Source organism: Heterocephalus glaber, unplaced genomic scaffold (assembly GCF_053883595.1).
Source record: "Heterocephalus glaber isolate CG9 unplaced genomic scaffold, H.glaber_assembly_v1.0 deba00001481, whole genome shotgun sequence".
NCBI lineage: Eukaryota > Metazoa > Chordata > Mammalia > Rodentia > Bathyergidae > Heterocephalus > Heterocephalus glaber.
The window spans coordinates 51,918,314-51,933,282 of record NW_028258317.1 but is presented as its reverse complement, the minus strand read 5'-3'; the positions used below and the strand labels follow the sequence as shown (position 1 = coordinate 51,933,282).

Sequence of the window (14,969 nt, the reverse complement as noted above, 5' to 3'; positions counted from 1 at the left end):
AATAAAATACCTAGAATAATCATTCTGCTTCTCTCAACCATGTCCAGGGCAGTCATGACCTCAGACATTATCATACCACAGAGCACCTTTGCCTCTCAGCAACAAAACTGGCTGCCCCAAGGCCATCTTGGCCACCGGTTTTCAAATCCCTGAAAACTGCTTAGAGTCTAATCAATGATGGATGCATATTACTGGAAGTCAACTCCCAATCTAGATAAATGAATCTGTTTAATGTGATTTATTTTAGGGATTAGGTAAGGGACTCCCTGATGGCTCATATTCTTGGTAGATGTTGAAGTTTAGTGACTACTTAGCTTTCCTAACTCTTTGCTCTGACCGTACCACATCCACATCTCATGCTATACCCCAGCCAAATTATCATGACTTTTCAAACTACAGTACTATTGTACCTAGGACTAAAGTGACCTAAAGTAGCCCTACCTAATTTCACAAACTTACATGTCTCTAAAAAGACAATTTTCTAAGGAGAAAAAAACCTTGCTAAACTTATGTACCTGTACTAACTCCCCACAACAAATATAATCACTATGAACTGCAAACATGTACAAATAAATTTTTTTAAAACATTTTTTAAGTTAATGATGGGGATTTCATCAATCTCTCTTGCATTGGGAGCTCTTGATTTGGTCAGCTCTGACCTTCTGTCAAAATGCAAACAACTAGATCAAAAGCTAAAGTTAAATAAACGGAGGAAAAAGTCACTGCAAATGGAACTCCCCACAGGGTGATATAAAATTTCTATGTATGCCTCAAAAATAATATTTACTGTGAAGAGAGTGGAGGGATATTTACTGGGAAACTGGTTCACCTGTGTCTTGGAAGAGTCAAGCCATTAATGGCAGTTCTTAGGCTCCTCTCCCAGAGTTCTATCACTAGCATTCACGGACTTTCCAGAGTGTGTACAAGCCAGGATGGCAGGGCACACCTACAATCCCAGCCCTCCGGGAGGCTCAGATAGGAGGACTGGAAGATGGAGCCCAGCTTTCGCAACTATCTCAAAAATTTTTAAAAAGGCTGAGGATATGGCTCAGTGTGAAGGCCCTGGGTTCAAACCCCAGCAACAAAAAAAAGGAAAAAAGGAAAAAAGTGCAATCCCTCTGATTTGTTTTGGCAACTACCTGGCATCTCCTACCTGTACTTGCAGATCTCACCTCCCCTGGTAACCCAAAACTCTACGTGTAACAACCCCCCCCCCATTTAAGTTTTCTACACCATTTTTTCACCGTGACTAGCTACTGCTTACTCTGCACTCCATGCCAGGTCAACTCTGCACATCCTCTCACCCAGTCCTCACCCAGCCTAGGGAGGCCAGTGCCTTACCAGCCTCATTTTTCCACAGTGCCTTACACTGGAAGCTATTTGTTCAAATATCCTTTCTTCCCCGAAAGAAGCCCTGAAAGGCTTGCAGAGAGAACAATCCTACCCTTTGTTCCATTTCTGAATTGTAGAGTATGCATCCACAATGACACATACCCTCCCTCAGCCCCAGGAATCCCCAAACTGAAAGATCACAGTGAGTTCTAAAACGTTCACATCCACCAGACTCTTGACGGCAGAAATCAGTCTTATTCAACTTTGCATGCCCTCACAGCGACCAGCAATATATTGATGTTCCTTAAGTATTAGCAGAGTGGTACTAAAAAAGCTCCAGCTGTGGGCTGAGAAGCACGAGCTCTTCAAAGCAGGCTAGAGGACGACCTGAGGCAGATAAGATCCCCAGCACCATAAAAAAGAAAAAGTTGCAACAGCATTTCGGGGAAGAAAAATTCCCTTTCAACAATATTTGGCAGTAGCTCTCAAAGCACCCCTCCCCTTCTCCCACCACCCCAGAGCATCTTGTCCGTATTTCTAAACAGTTACTCATTTGACTTTTTGCGAGTGGGATGGGAAGAGTACTTCGGATTGAACCCAGGGCCTTAACACTGAGCTACAGTGCATCCCCAGCCCTTATTTTTTTTCAGACAGGGTCTCTGTAAGTAGATAAATTGCCCAGGATGGGCTCAAAATTGCAACCTCCCGCCTCAGCCTCCCACGGTGTTGGGATTACAGGCGTGGCTACCACACCTGGCTTCACTGGACTCTTAATTACTTGCATGCTTTCCCAATAGGACCTTGCCTCTTCCCATCTTTCCATTTCCCATACTAGAGTTATTCATGAAAATTTAGTGAATAAACTAATGGCATTCTCTTAGGCAGGATATTAAAAGGCACTCTACTGCCAATGCAATTACTAGTACGTAGCAATTTCTCACGTAAAAACTATCTCTCCCCAGGTGTGTCTGGTGGATATTACCTCCTGACTCTCTCAGAAATATCCATGGACAAAGGCACACCTTGTTTCCCAAAGGGGTTGCCAGCACACCCACCAGACCACCTCGACAGCTGAAGAAAAGGGGCTCTTTTCCTCCCTGTGGGGCAGTGTCTATCTAGGAGCGGATGACTCTGCTGAGAACCTCAGGAAAACCACAACCATTACTACTCAGGCCGGACAGCTGCCAGGGAAGTAGCTCTGCCTGAGAAGTGAAGCAAAAATAGAGGTGGGAGGCTGTGTTCCATTACTAAGCCCTGGCGTATTCACTCCCAAGTTCACCCACAATTCAAGAATGCTAAAATCTTGTTGCCGAAATCCCTGATTGTCTATAACTTAAACTACTGTGTAAAAGGAGAAACATGACAAAGGGAAACATAAAAGGAACTAGTGACAGGTAAGACAATACCAGAGTACAAAGCACGCATCACTCCCTGTGGCTTCTTCCAAAACCCTATCTCCATTCCCTACTGAAAACAGTAACTCAGTACTGTAAAGGTAGGGTTTTTTTTAAATTGTTTTTTTCTTTGGTACCGGGGATCGAACTCGGGACCTTGAGCTTGTGAGGCAGGCGGCGAAACCACTGAGCTAAATCCCCGGCCTGTAAAAGGTAATTAATTAAAAAGGAAAATGAGGATTTTGATCCCCAATAAATTGTCAGTTATTTGGTCCCCAATACATTCGTCAGTGCTTGTTAACTTTACCGAGTGTAGTTTAAAACAAGGAAACACAGGGGCATACGACAAGAGTCGTAACAAGACACCACCACAAGCAGAGAAACCCACGACAATACGTTCAAGACAGTCTCCCCCTCCTTGAGACTTAATCTCAAACCCAAGTGACTTTAAAGGATTCAGGAGCCCCAGAGGCCACCGGCCACCATACCCGTCCAGGGAAGTCTCCCTTTCCCTGCGCCCCACTTTCGGGCGGGAGAATCGTAGCTTTCCACCGAGCGAAGGGAACAAACTTCCGAGCAGCTCCGCGGCGTAGCCCCCGGACCCCTCCCGCCGCGGCGCAGGGGACACTTACGCGGGGCCAGCCTGACAGCGCCCGCCGCGGCGGAAACCCACGGTCTCCGCGCACCGGCATCTCGGCGCAGGGCCCACAGCTCTGGGGCCCGCTCCTCCTCCTCCTCCTCCTCGCCCCCTCCGCTCAGCAGCCCGGGTCGCCGAAGTGCCCACCGCCCGGAGCCACCCCTTTGTGCCTCCTTCAGCCACAGGGGCGGCGTCGGCCCGCCTCCAGCCCGAGCGCAGAGCCTGTGCGCCCGCCGCCGCCCGGCCCGGGAAACTCTCAAACCGGCCGCTACCACTGCCGCGCCGGACGGGGGGGGGAGGTGCTCGCAGGCGCTGCGCCCCCGAGGCCCCGAGGCGGGCCGCGTCAAGTGCAGGACTCCCGGCTGGGGGGCGGGGAGGGAGAGGGCCGGGCGGCGGAAGGAGGGCCCCGAGGCCCGACCGTCCCACAGCACCAGCTCCTGCACACCCCGCCCCCGGAGCTGCCCGTTGGTTCGCTCCGCGGCACGCACGGGAGCCAGCAGGTCCGGCTCGGAGCGCGCACCGGGGAAGGTGCTGCACGTTTGGAGAGCTCGAGTTTCGCCCGAGGTCGCATGGCATCCCGCCGGAGCGCCCCTCCGAGAGGATTGCAAGGCCTCGCACGAACAGCGCCTCGGTACTCTTCCAAAGATCAACTGGGGAAACCCCCAAAGTTTTCCGTCCTCTAGCTAGAGGCCTGTGGAGCCAGCCAACACATACACAGCAGTATACCCCGGATTTCTCAGCCCAGCAGCTGCTTACCCAAATTCCGAAGGTATAAGATGTTCATATTAAATATTAAAACAGGACTTCTCAGGACAATGTACGCCAGGTTACCTCTTTGGCACAGCGCCAACAACTCCAATAAAGATGCCGAATGAAATCCCTCGACCATCGTCAGCTTATAAAAGGCTCCCAGTAGGTCACAAAGGCCTATCCAGCAAGATTCATGTAATTCATCTCAGCATATTTATTCATTTCACAGTTTCCTATGTACAAAGAATTGTGCAATTTAAATAAGTATTTCAGGAGCGTATAAATTATGTGGAGAAGCAAACAGGTACGTCAATTACGTCGATTAAATATATAATTTTGGATTTGAAATCTAAAACACATGTTGAAGAAGAAATGTGTTGCCCACGCTGCTCCTCCCTTAAGTTGCACAGCAAAAGATGGCCTAGGCTCACAATAGAAGGTAGAGGTAAAAGGTCTGCTAGCCACCCCCATGACCGAATCCAGATGCTCATGTCGACTACCTCTGAAAAGTTGCTTCACTTCCTGTCTAATCCGAACATGCTTGGCAGTTTACGTGGAAAAACAAGTCCTGCAGATGCCTCTCTGAAAGTGTTATGCTTCTGGCCTCCTTTAGAGTAACTTAAGTCCACGCCTCACTAAAAAGCGCTGTGAGTAATATTTCCTACTTCATCTCTGGTCTCAAGAGTGAGACATTCGGGCTGTGTTCTTGATGTAGGGTGTTACTCTCTAAACCTAAGCACCTATTTTAAAAAACAGTCCCTTAATTAGGTGGTGCTGGCCGGTAACAGCAATGATAACACTTGTGAACTGGGCACACCTTACTGCCGTGAGCTTACACCACTAGTATTTTAAAAGGAAGAAGAGATCCAGAATATAGCAATTACATCTGCTGAGTGATTCCCTATTTCTCTCTAGAGTTGGCTGTCCAGTATAATGACCACTGGCTACCTAAGGGTAGCTTAATTAACTAAAATTAAGGGAAGTGAAATTTCAGTCTTTCAGTCACATTAGTCACGTTTCAGATGTTCAAGAGCTACATGTGGCTAACGGCTACCATACTGGACAGTGCAGATACAGAGTATTTTCATCATAACTATGATACCCCAAATGATGTATTTATAAACTAAAATCCCATTTTCCTGGCAAAACACCTGACAGTAAGCATTCAAGAAAGTTGGAAATTTTGATTTGATTGATGCTTTGCTGCTGACAGTGTGAATCAGTACAACTCTTTGAAGAAGCAATTTCTTGGTCTATTTATTGGATTCAGGACCTTGCACTTGCAAAGCAAGCACAGTGCCACTGAGCTAAATCCCCAGCCCTTGGGCTGAACATTTTTAAAGCTACATTCCCAGCCTTCCCCCATTAAACACACACACACACACACACACACACACACACACACACACACACAGTACAGGGGTTTGAACTCAGGGCCTTCAAACTTAGCTTCATCCCCAGCCTTTTTTAATTTTTTATTTTGAGACAGTCTCATTAAGTCATTAAATTGCTGAAACTGGGCTTGAATTTGCCATCCTTCTGCCTCATCCCCACTCCTAGAAAGCTGAGATTACTGGTGTGTTATTGGATAAAAATTCTTTGTATAAACACATTCTAAGAGGGTATGGTCGATTAACTAATGGACAACTTGGAACACCCAGCTGAACTGAGGCAGCGTGATTCTGACCATGGAAGACCCACCTTAATATTGTTGCTAATGACGTAAAAAGAGAACTGGAGGCGAAGATCGTTTGCTGTTGATCTTGCAGCTTGCCATGGCTGGTTTTCCTAATGCAGACTTGGCTGTTCTCATTGTCAAAGGAGCTCAGGTCCTCACTGTTGCTAGGAATGGTTGCAGTTCTTTTTGGCGGAGATCTGGTGTTTGCCTTGAGCATTGCTTCCCGGCTCCAGTGCAAATCTCTGGGCCTGGTGACACAGATCCTTCATCCTGCCGGCATAGGGCTTTCTAGTTTCCACCACTGGCCTTTAGGCCTTCCCAGGACAGATCCTCAATACAGACTTGCTTGGGATATTGCCTTGGGCTCTAGGCCTTTAGCTAGACTTGTGTGGGACACTGCAGTGGGTTCCAGGCCCTTGGCTGGATTCTTCGGGTCTCTAGTGCATGGACAAATCTCTTGCACTCCTCTGCATTTGACTTTTTGGGTGAATATTATAAAATAATCCTATAAGTTATATGTCCTATATTATACCTTTGCAAACGTTGACTACAACAGAGAGAGTTTAAAATATGCAACCCTGCCAGAGGTGGTGTCACATGCCTGTAATCACAGCACTCTGGGAGGCTGAGGCAGGAGGACTGCAAGCCCAGAACCCAGCCTGGGCAACTGAGTGATTTAAGGAGACCCTATCTGGGTTCAGTGCCCAGAACTTTGGAGAGAGAGAGACTGACTGTGAATGCTGAGATTGAGGGTAGGCTCAGGGTGGTCTGTAGGCTCTCAGAGGGAGTGACTCCTCACTCCCACCCAGGAGGATGGGGTTTAGGGGAGCTTCCCAGGAGATTAGGGTGAAGACATAGCAGGCTTTCTCCACAGGTTCTAGGAAGCAAGGGTGCCCAGGCAAGCAGAGGCTACCTTCTCACAGAAGTGGGATTAGACTGGCATTTTACATGGATCCATCAGCTTCTTGGAAGACAGATTTGGCAGCTGGAGTGTCTATGGGGGGGCGGGGATAAGAATACAATCAACACAAACTGCATTTTTGTGGGACTGCACATAAGAGATAATGTGGCTATCAAGTCTGGCAGCATGAGACAAAAGGGAGCCAGATTCCAGAGCAACTAAGGAAGTAGATCAGCAGGCTGGGTGACTGCCTGATTAGTTAGATATGGGGAGACAACAGGGAAGTGAGCCAGGGTGACTCTCAGGTTCTTTGCTTATTTAAGTGGATGATAGCGGCTTTGACTGAAAAAGAGAACACAAGAGTGACAGCAGATCCTGGGAAGGGCTTGAGGAAAGATGATGACTTTAGTTATAGATGCATACACAAGCACTATGGGTCATCCAGGCGGATAACCCATAACAATCGAGGCACTGATGAATATTTGGGTAGAAAGATTTGGGATGGAGGAAGAGATATGGGAATCAGCAATGTATTGTGGAAGCTAAAGTCATGAGCAGGCAGGTCATATGAGAGGAGACTACTCAAGTGACCTGATGTAGGTTGAGGCAAGAAAGGACCAAGGACAGGACCTGTCCACGGGAATGCCAATATCCAGGGCAATTGGCACTGCCAGGAAGGGTGGAAAAAGCCATTCTAGAGAAGAGTATCCAAAAAGTCAAGGGAAGAATAAATTTCAGGAAGGGGAGCCTAGCCAACAACTTGGAGGAATTACGAGGTAGTTAGGTAAGATCGGAACTGAAAACACACCAGGCATGGTGGCACATGCCTGAAACTCAGCACTTGGGAGGCTGAAGCAGGCGGATCACAAGTTTAAGGCCAACCAGGGCTACCCAGCAAGATGCTGTCTAAAAACACAACAAACCAAAAAAACCCTGGAAAATTCTCCTTAAGTAGAGGACCACTGCTGACATTAGCCAGAGCTGTCCAAGGACAGATGGGACTGGTGGGTGGATTACAGTGGGTGCCTAGGTGTCCAGCAGCACTTCACTGGGTGCCAATTCCTAGTCATGAATGATAGACACCATCGACATCCAGTGATGGAGGGCTACTACATTCCAGTTAATCAACTTAACTGACAGAGTAAACCATCCTTTAAAATTATAAGAAGAAAAGCTAATCAGAGGAATAATAACAATATAATTATCAAGGAAAAAGTGCACCAATTTCACCTAACCTATAATAGCAAGGGTGGAATTATGAATTATTTATAAAGGAATTAGAAAGTATCTGGGAAATAATGAGTTGATAAGATTATGTATACATGTTTCTAAATTGAGTTGTTTCTGCAGTGGAAAATTTTTTTCAACACTTTAAGCTTATAGTACAATATATGATTTCTGAACAGATTGTTCAGAAGACCATTATAAACTAAATGCCTTTTTGTCAGATTTCATGAAGAAAAACAAGATCTGGGGTCCATACATACATATGTATCTATCTCCATACACCTATACATCTATATCTATGTATATGTATGCCTGTATATATGGTTGCTATATATATGAAACTACTTTTTTTTTGGTACCAGGAATCCAACTCGGGACCTTGTGATTGCAAGGCAGGCAGTGGCACCACTGAGCTAAATCCCCAGCTGGTTACTATATATATGGTTACATAGTGTTAGCTGGGAACAATGTAAACACTGAGAAATGTGCAGATTGAGGAATTGAGGTGTTTTGTACCCTGGAGACTTGAAGCATAAACAATGTTTCTTCCATAAAGACAACATGTGACAGAAAAACCCTCACAGTAGGACTAAGACAGATAGGTAAACAAATGATAACTAGGCTGAGTACTCAAGTAGAGGGATGGTGAAAGTGCCCTAAGCAGCACCTGAAACCCTGCCTGAGGGATGGGATGGTTTTCTGCAGAAACAGCCCCGCATTCCACCCACATCTCCCTCCTCCTCATTCCAAATACTGGTACCAGTCACTGCCCACACTTCCTACAAGACCCTCTCCCAGCCACCACAGCACTCCATACTCCCTAGTTACGTCCAGAAGGGTGGCCTTTCAACTGCTGCTTCGCCCCTCATCTAGTTTTATATATGTGTGTGTGTGTGTATGTATATATATATATATATATATATATATATATATATATATATATATGTCGGTTGAGACACGGTCTCACTGTGTAGTTCAGGCTGGCCTTGAACTCACTGTGTACCCAGGCTGTCCTCAAACTCGTGATAATCTTCCTGCCTCAGCCTCCCAAGTGCTGGGATTATAGGCTTGTGCCACCATGCCTGGCTTAGTTATATTATTCTTGCTCACCTTACAAGTTTGTCAAAATAGTCTTTGTTTTTATTTTAATTTAATTTTATTTTATTTTTGTGTGGGAGTGGAGGAGTGGTTACAGACTCCCCAGCTTCCAAAATCCTAAGCAGCCAAAGGACTACTTAACTTGAATATGAACCTTCTAGTACCTACCAACCATTACTGCTCAACTCCAACCCTACAGAATAACAAACTTTGCTGTTTGTTTAATGTTATGTTTTACAGTGGTGGGGATCTAAACCAAGGCCTCACACATCCTAACAATGCCCCCTACCGCTGAGCTATGTGTGCCAGGCCCTAATAATAGACTTCTCCATAGAAGTGCTCTTCATTTAAATCTATGATGGGTCTAGAAATATGATACAATGTAACAATGTTTAACTATAACTGCCATAGCTTTGTAAGTACTGCAAAGACAGCAATTTATTTTCAGGCTGTCATTCACCACTTAGAAACATGTAAAATAAGGGCTGGGGGTTTAAGCTCTGTGGTGCCACTTCCTGCCTTGCAAGCACAAGGTCCTGAGTTCGATCCCCAGTACCAAAAAAAAAAAAAAGAAACTTGTAAAATAAAAGAGGAGTACATTATAAACCTCTAGAAAAACACTCAAGCCTGCTTTCATCTTTTGGGCAGCCAGAAATTCTTGCTTTTACTTTTGGAAGCATTCTCTCTCTAGTTCATTGAAAAGCAGTTCGCAGCTGCCTGCCTTCAGGATTGGTCCTGTATCCTCGTACTTACTATGTGAAAAGATCAGATAGTGGTTCTAGGTTGCCACTTGTCTAGGTTACTTTTCTCGTTGCTGACATAAAATATCCAACACCCTAAGTTAAAGGAGTACAGGTTTAGTTAAATCATAGTTTGTAGAAGTTTCAGTCCATAATTGGCTGGCTCCAAGGCAGGGTGGCATCTCAGAAAGCATGGCAGAGGAGAAAAACAGTTCATGGCGTGCATGAGGTAGCAAAAGCAACAAGGGATGACCACAGCTCTTTCTAGCCCTTGTATCTTCTCCAGGGTACTTAGGGTGGGCAGCATTCACACCCTTGATCCTAGTGCCCTTGAGCCTAGCATTACACCATGAATCAATCCCAGCATCACACACTCTAGATCCAGCCACCTCTGAAAAAGCCCCACCTATGACCACAGGAGGATTTGAGGGGACATCTAAACACAAGCTATAACATTCTGGGGTTTTGGGGGGGCGGTTTTGGTACCGGTGATCGAACTCGGGTCCTTGCACTTGTGCAGCAGGTGGCGAAACCACGGAGCTAAATCCCTGGCCCTCATAACATTATGCTCTTGACCCCCCAAAGACTCATGCACATCCCTTTACACAAAAGGCATTTAGCCCATCTCCAAGAGGTGCCAAAGTCCTAACAGTTTCAGCATTGCTGAGAAGTCCAAGTCCAAAGGCGCCTCTGAGATTTAAGGCAAACTCTTAGCTGCAAGCCCTTGTGGAAATGAATAGAAAGTTAAACACTTCCAAGATTCAATGGCACAAGATAGACATTTCCCTTCCAAAAGCTACAAACAGAGGGATAGCAAGGAATGGGAACAAAACAAGAACAAAATCCAGCAGGGCAAACATTAAGTCCCACAGTTCCACTTCCAGCATCCCCTGCAATCTGGAGCAAGTTGTGAACTCCAGAGGGCTTGGGTGGCTCCACCCCTATGGTACTTGTGATGACTGCAGCTCTCCTGGCTTCTTTCTTTGGCTGGCTTTGCTCCCTCCTTGCAGCTTTCCTTGGATGATCCATGTTTCTGGCTTCTCCAACCTTCTGGGGTCTCCACTGCACCTTCGGTTCACACTCACAGCTTCAAGCACTGTCCTCTCAGGGGCACACTGCCTGGCCTCCCAGGCCGTCTTCCGAAAGGTTGAAGCCTTCCTACAACTCTTACATTCTGCTTGAGCCTAAAACCAGCACCACGTGGATGATGCCAAGGTCTGCTGTCAGCTGGAGCCAGGCTTTCTTCTCTCTTGGCTTTAGGGGTCCAGTGGCTATGAACCAAATCCCAAAACAACTTCCCTAGGTCACCACCATTCTGGAACATGGTACTCTAAGGCTGTCTTCTCAAAGCAAACTCTTTCACTTTTGCAATTTTAAGGCCACCAAGTTTAGAGTCCTGCTGGCCCTCAGGCCATCTTTTCCACTGTCCTGTTCCTTCTCAGCAATCCATCTCTGCTCTACCTTTGCAGTCCACACCTTTACTGGTGCTTCCCTTCTGGCCAAACTCAAAATGTTTAAAGTCATTGTGTTGGGCTCTCTGGTCTTGATTCTCAATGTAAATCTGACTAAAAGCCCCAACAGTAGCCACACCACTGTAGCCTGGTCTTTACCAGCAGAATTTCAATCAGCATTCTGGTCTTCTGAGCTCTGACCAAAATCTCCCATCAAGAACAGCCTATGGCATTCCAGCTCTGCTTTTTCAGCAGGCATCTCCAAACCTTTCCTAACTCTTCCCCTTCCCACAAGCCAGTTCCAAAGGCTCCTAAACCACATAGTCAGGTACAGTCACAGCAAGGGCCTCAATTCTCTGGTACCTAAGACACTTAAGGTACTTCTCTCACTGCTGAGACAAAATACCAAACCCAAAATTAAAGGAGAAAAGGGTTATTTAACTCATATTCGGTAGAGGTTTCGGTCCATAATCTGCTGCCTCCAAGGAAGGATGGAATCGAAGAGAAGAAAACAGTTCATGGCCCACACAAGGTAGCAAAAGCAACAAGGGATAGACCACACCCCTTTCTATCCGTTATATCTTATCCAGACTACTTAGGGCAGGCAGCACTCACACCCTTAATCCTAGTGCCCTTGAGCCTAGCATGGAACCCTGAATCAATTCCAGCATCACACACTCTAGACCCAGTCACCTCTGAAAAAGCCCTACCTATGACCACATGATGCTTTGGGGGGACATCTAAACACAAACCATAACACCACTTTTCAAATATGCCCATACATCTTAGTGTCTCAGCATTTCCATTCTTCTAGTCAGTAAACTAGGTAACATTACACTATTTACAGTGTTGCACAGTTATTATTGTAGACAGCTAAGTTAGTTAGAAATATTATAGGCAATTAGACACGGCTGGGCCCTCAAAGAAGTCAGTGCAGAAGACAGTTGTGGCAGGACGTGCATTCATTGAAGGCCAGGCTTCAAGACAAACAGAATTGACAACACACATATTTTCCCTAAGGTTGAACAGCAGTAATTGATATTCTAAATAGGCATCAATCTCCAGGGTGGGTGATCAAGACTTTACCCCACCCCTTTCCGGAGAAAGCCTTGTTTCGTCCCTGTGCACTTGCTATGTAACTTGCATCCCCATTTAATCAAAGTGACTAAATTTGTAATCTTATTGGGTGATCATAGTTTTGTCCAACCACATACCCATCTTGTGATTTTCCACTGGATCAGTATTACCTGAGCAACTGTACTTGTAATCTTATTAGTTGACCATAGTTTTGTCCCACCTTATAACCACCTCACCTCAGGGTTTTCCTCTATAAAATTCCCTTGAGAAGCGGGGTCTGCGGGTAACCCAATTTTTGGGCCCCCTTCTGTCTCTCTTAGGCAGAAGCCATCTTGCCCTCAATAAATTCTTTCTACCCTTAACCTCCATACCTCCATTGTTCCTAAAATTTATTCTTCTGTTTGAGAGAACATGAACTCAGAGTATCAGACATCTAGAAGGTTGGGTGTTATCATATTTCCTTTGTATTATTTGGAGGTCCATATAGCATCCCTATATCCTATGGCCCATATCAGTTACTAAAGACTACTTTCATTTTTGTTAAACTTTTAGACTGATGTGTTTTGCCAAAATGACTACATGCTCATTATAAAGCATTTTAGCAGTTCAGAAAAGCAGAAAGAAATTCAGAAATTGTCTAAAGTCCTAATAACCATCTTTAGCATCCAGTGAACATTCCAGACATGTACACAGACGGCCACATGGATGACTATCCAGAGCAAAATGACTAACACAAGTGAGATCCTACTACAGTATTTTAATTTAAAAAATAAAAAAGAACAACTAAAGGTCTACTTGATACTGACAGAAGAAAAATAAACCTGAATGAGGGTGGGGGTGTTGCTCAAGAGCTAGAGCTCTTATCTAGCATGCATCAGGCCCTAGGTTCCATCCCCAGCACCCAACAAATAATAACAACAACCTTGAATGAAACAAGAGACTCATGAATGCAAGGTAAATATTTCTTCTACATAATATTTGATCCCCTAAAAGGATGATCTAAAGTGGAAGAAAACAAATTTCTTTTTTAACCTTTCTTTTATTTTTTTTTTTTGACATTTTTTTGTTGGTATATATTGGTTATACAGATTAATGGGTTTTATTTTGGCAGATCTGTACATGTATAGAACATACTTCAATCATTACCCTAATACAGACAGTACAACTGGGGCAATGGGACCACTCCCCTCCCTACACCTGAACCTGGCCAGCCCCACCACCACCCTTGTCCTAAAGTCTACAACCCAAAGGCAGAGATTAAAAGAGATAAAGATCCCTGCGCCCACCTTAGAAAATTCCTGTAATTCCCAACCAGGAGAGAGCGTGCTGGCCCTGCCCAAGCCATTCCTCCCTTCCTTTCTTTTCCTTTCCTGCTGTTTGGTTTTTGCCTGCCTGAGCCTGCTTGCCCCTTTAAACTTCATTAAACTTATCTGCTTTTCCCATACCATTGTATGCACTGCCCAATTCTTTGTTCCATACAAAAACCTAGAAACCCATTCCGGACTCCAAATCACCCACAGTATCAACCCTTCCTTCCCTAACCTGCTCCTCAGTTTTACTACTGGGGAGAGGAGGGAGTTTCAGTGTGTGTAATGCATTTTGATTATATTCATGTCCCTTATTCAAACATTTTTCAATGGTTAAGTTTCCAAAGATATTTCTAAAATTTAAAAAACCCCAATATATGAAAAATATGAGATTAGTCTTTCTAAAATTACATTTCAGTTTTAGAACATTTCTCAAAAGCTCCCCCTTTGGTACGAACCTGGATCCAGCCTCACCCATCTCCTTCCCTCCCATCCAGTCTTCCCCAGTAGCCAAGATAATCTCTTTACAAGGTAGATCAGATCATGATGTCTTTTTATGTGCTTAAACCCTTAAAAAGTCATCAGTTGCTAAAAAGGTCACCAATCCAAATTTCCTGCAACCGTGTCTATTGTGGGCTGAATGTTCCTTTCCCTTCTGTGTTGAAGCTTTAACCTCAATGTGATTGTGTTTGGAGATGGGGCCTTTGGGAATGTTCCACAGTATTCGGGAACTCATCCTCCCTGGCAGGATGCCTGGCCCTCAGAGACACCATGCTCCACCTTAGTACAGTTTTTATTACCTTACTACTATTTACACCACAGAGCACATGAAAGCTGCGGTCTCTTTTTAGGAACAGATGCCACCTGTTAACTTCCTATTAAACCAACAACAGAAAATAAGTCAGGTGGGATGGCACAAACCTGTAATCCCAGCCCTTGGGAAGGCTGAGGCAGGAGGACTGCAAGTTCAAGCCCAGCATGGGCAAGTTAGTAAAACCCTGTCCCAAAAAACAAAAACAGGGCTGGGGACTGGGGATTTAGCTCAGTGGTTCTGCTGCCTGCCTAGAAAGCGCAAGGACCCAAGTTTGATCCCTGGCCCGACCCCCCAAAAAAAACAGGGAGGGGGTGCTGGCATGGAGCTCATAGTGAAGCCGCTGGGTTCAATCCCTGGTGCCATGCTGCACCCCAGAAAAAGGAAAAGGAAAAAGAAAGCCATTTCAGAGACAGAAAGCAGCTACCCAAGTACATGCTGAAGTACAGTAGACGCTATGTACAGAATGGAAGCCCAGCTCTGTCACATTCAAAGCCCATTGTCCTCAAGGCCTGCGGCCCTGGCCATCACTCTAATGATTCTCTCTACTGTAATAAGACAAATGA

General features: G+C 45.3%; 1 protein-coding gene across 6 annotated transcripts in view; it reads right to left on the bottom strand.

Moving 5' to 3' along the window:
• Positions 1 to 14,969, bottom strand: part of Tjp2 (tight junction protein 2) — a 155,004-nt gene that overhangs the window by 95,498 nt on the left and 44,537 nt on the right. The window contains exon 1 of one of the 6 annotated variants that reach the window (XM_087184084.1): positions 3,359 to 3,592. The exons of 4 other annotated variants lie outside the window; for them this stretch is intronic. In XM_087184084.1, coding sequence (XP_087040210.1) covers positions 3,359 to 3,418 — 60 coding nt within the window. In that variant the 5' untranslated portion in view covers positions 3,419 to 3,592. Of the gene's footprint in view, positions 1 to 3,358; positions 3,593 to 14,969 lie in introns of those variants that run through there. One more of the 6 variants, XM_004838172.3, reaches the window with a different exon arrangement.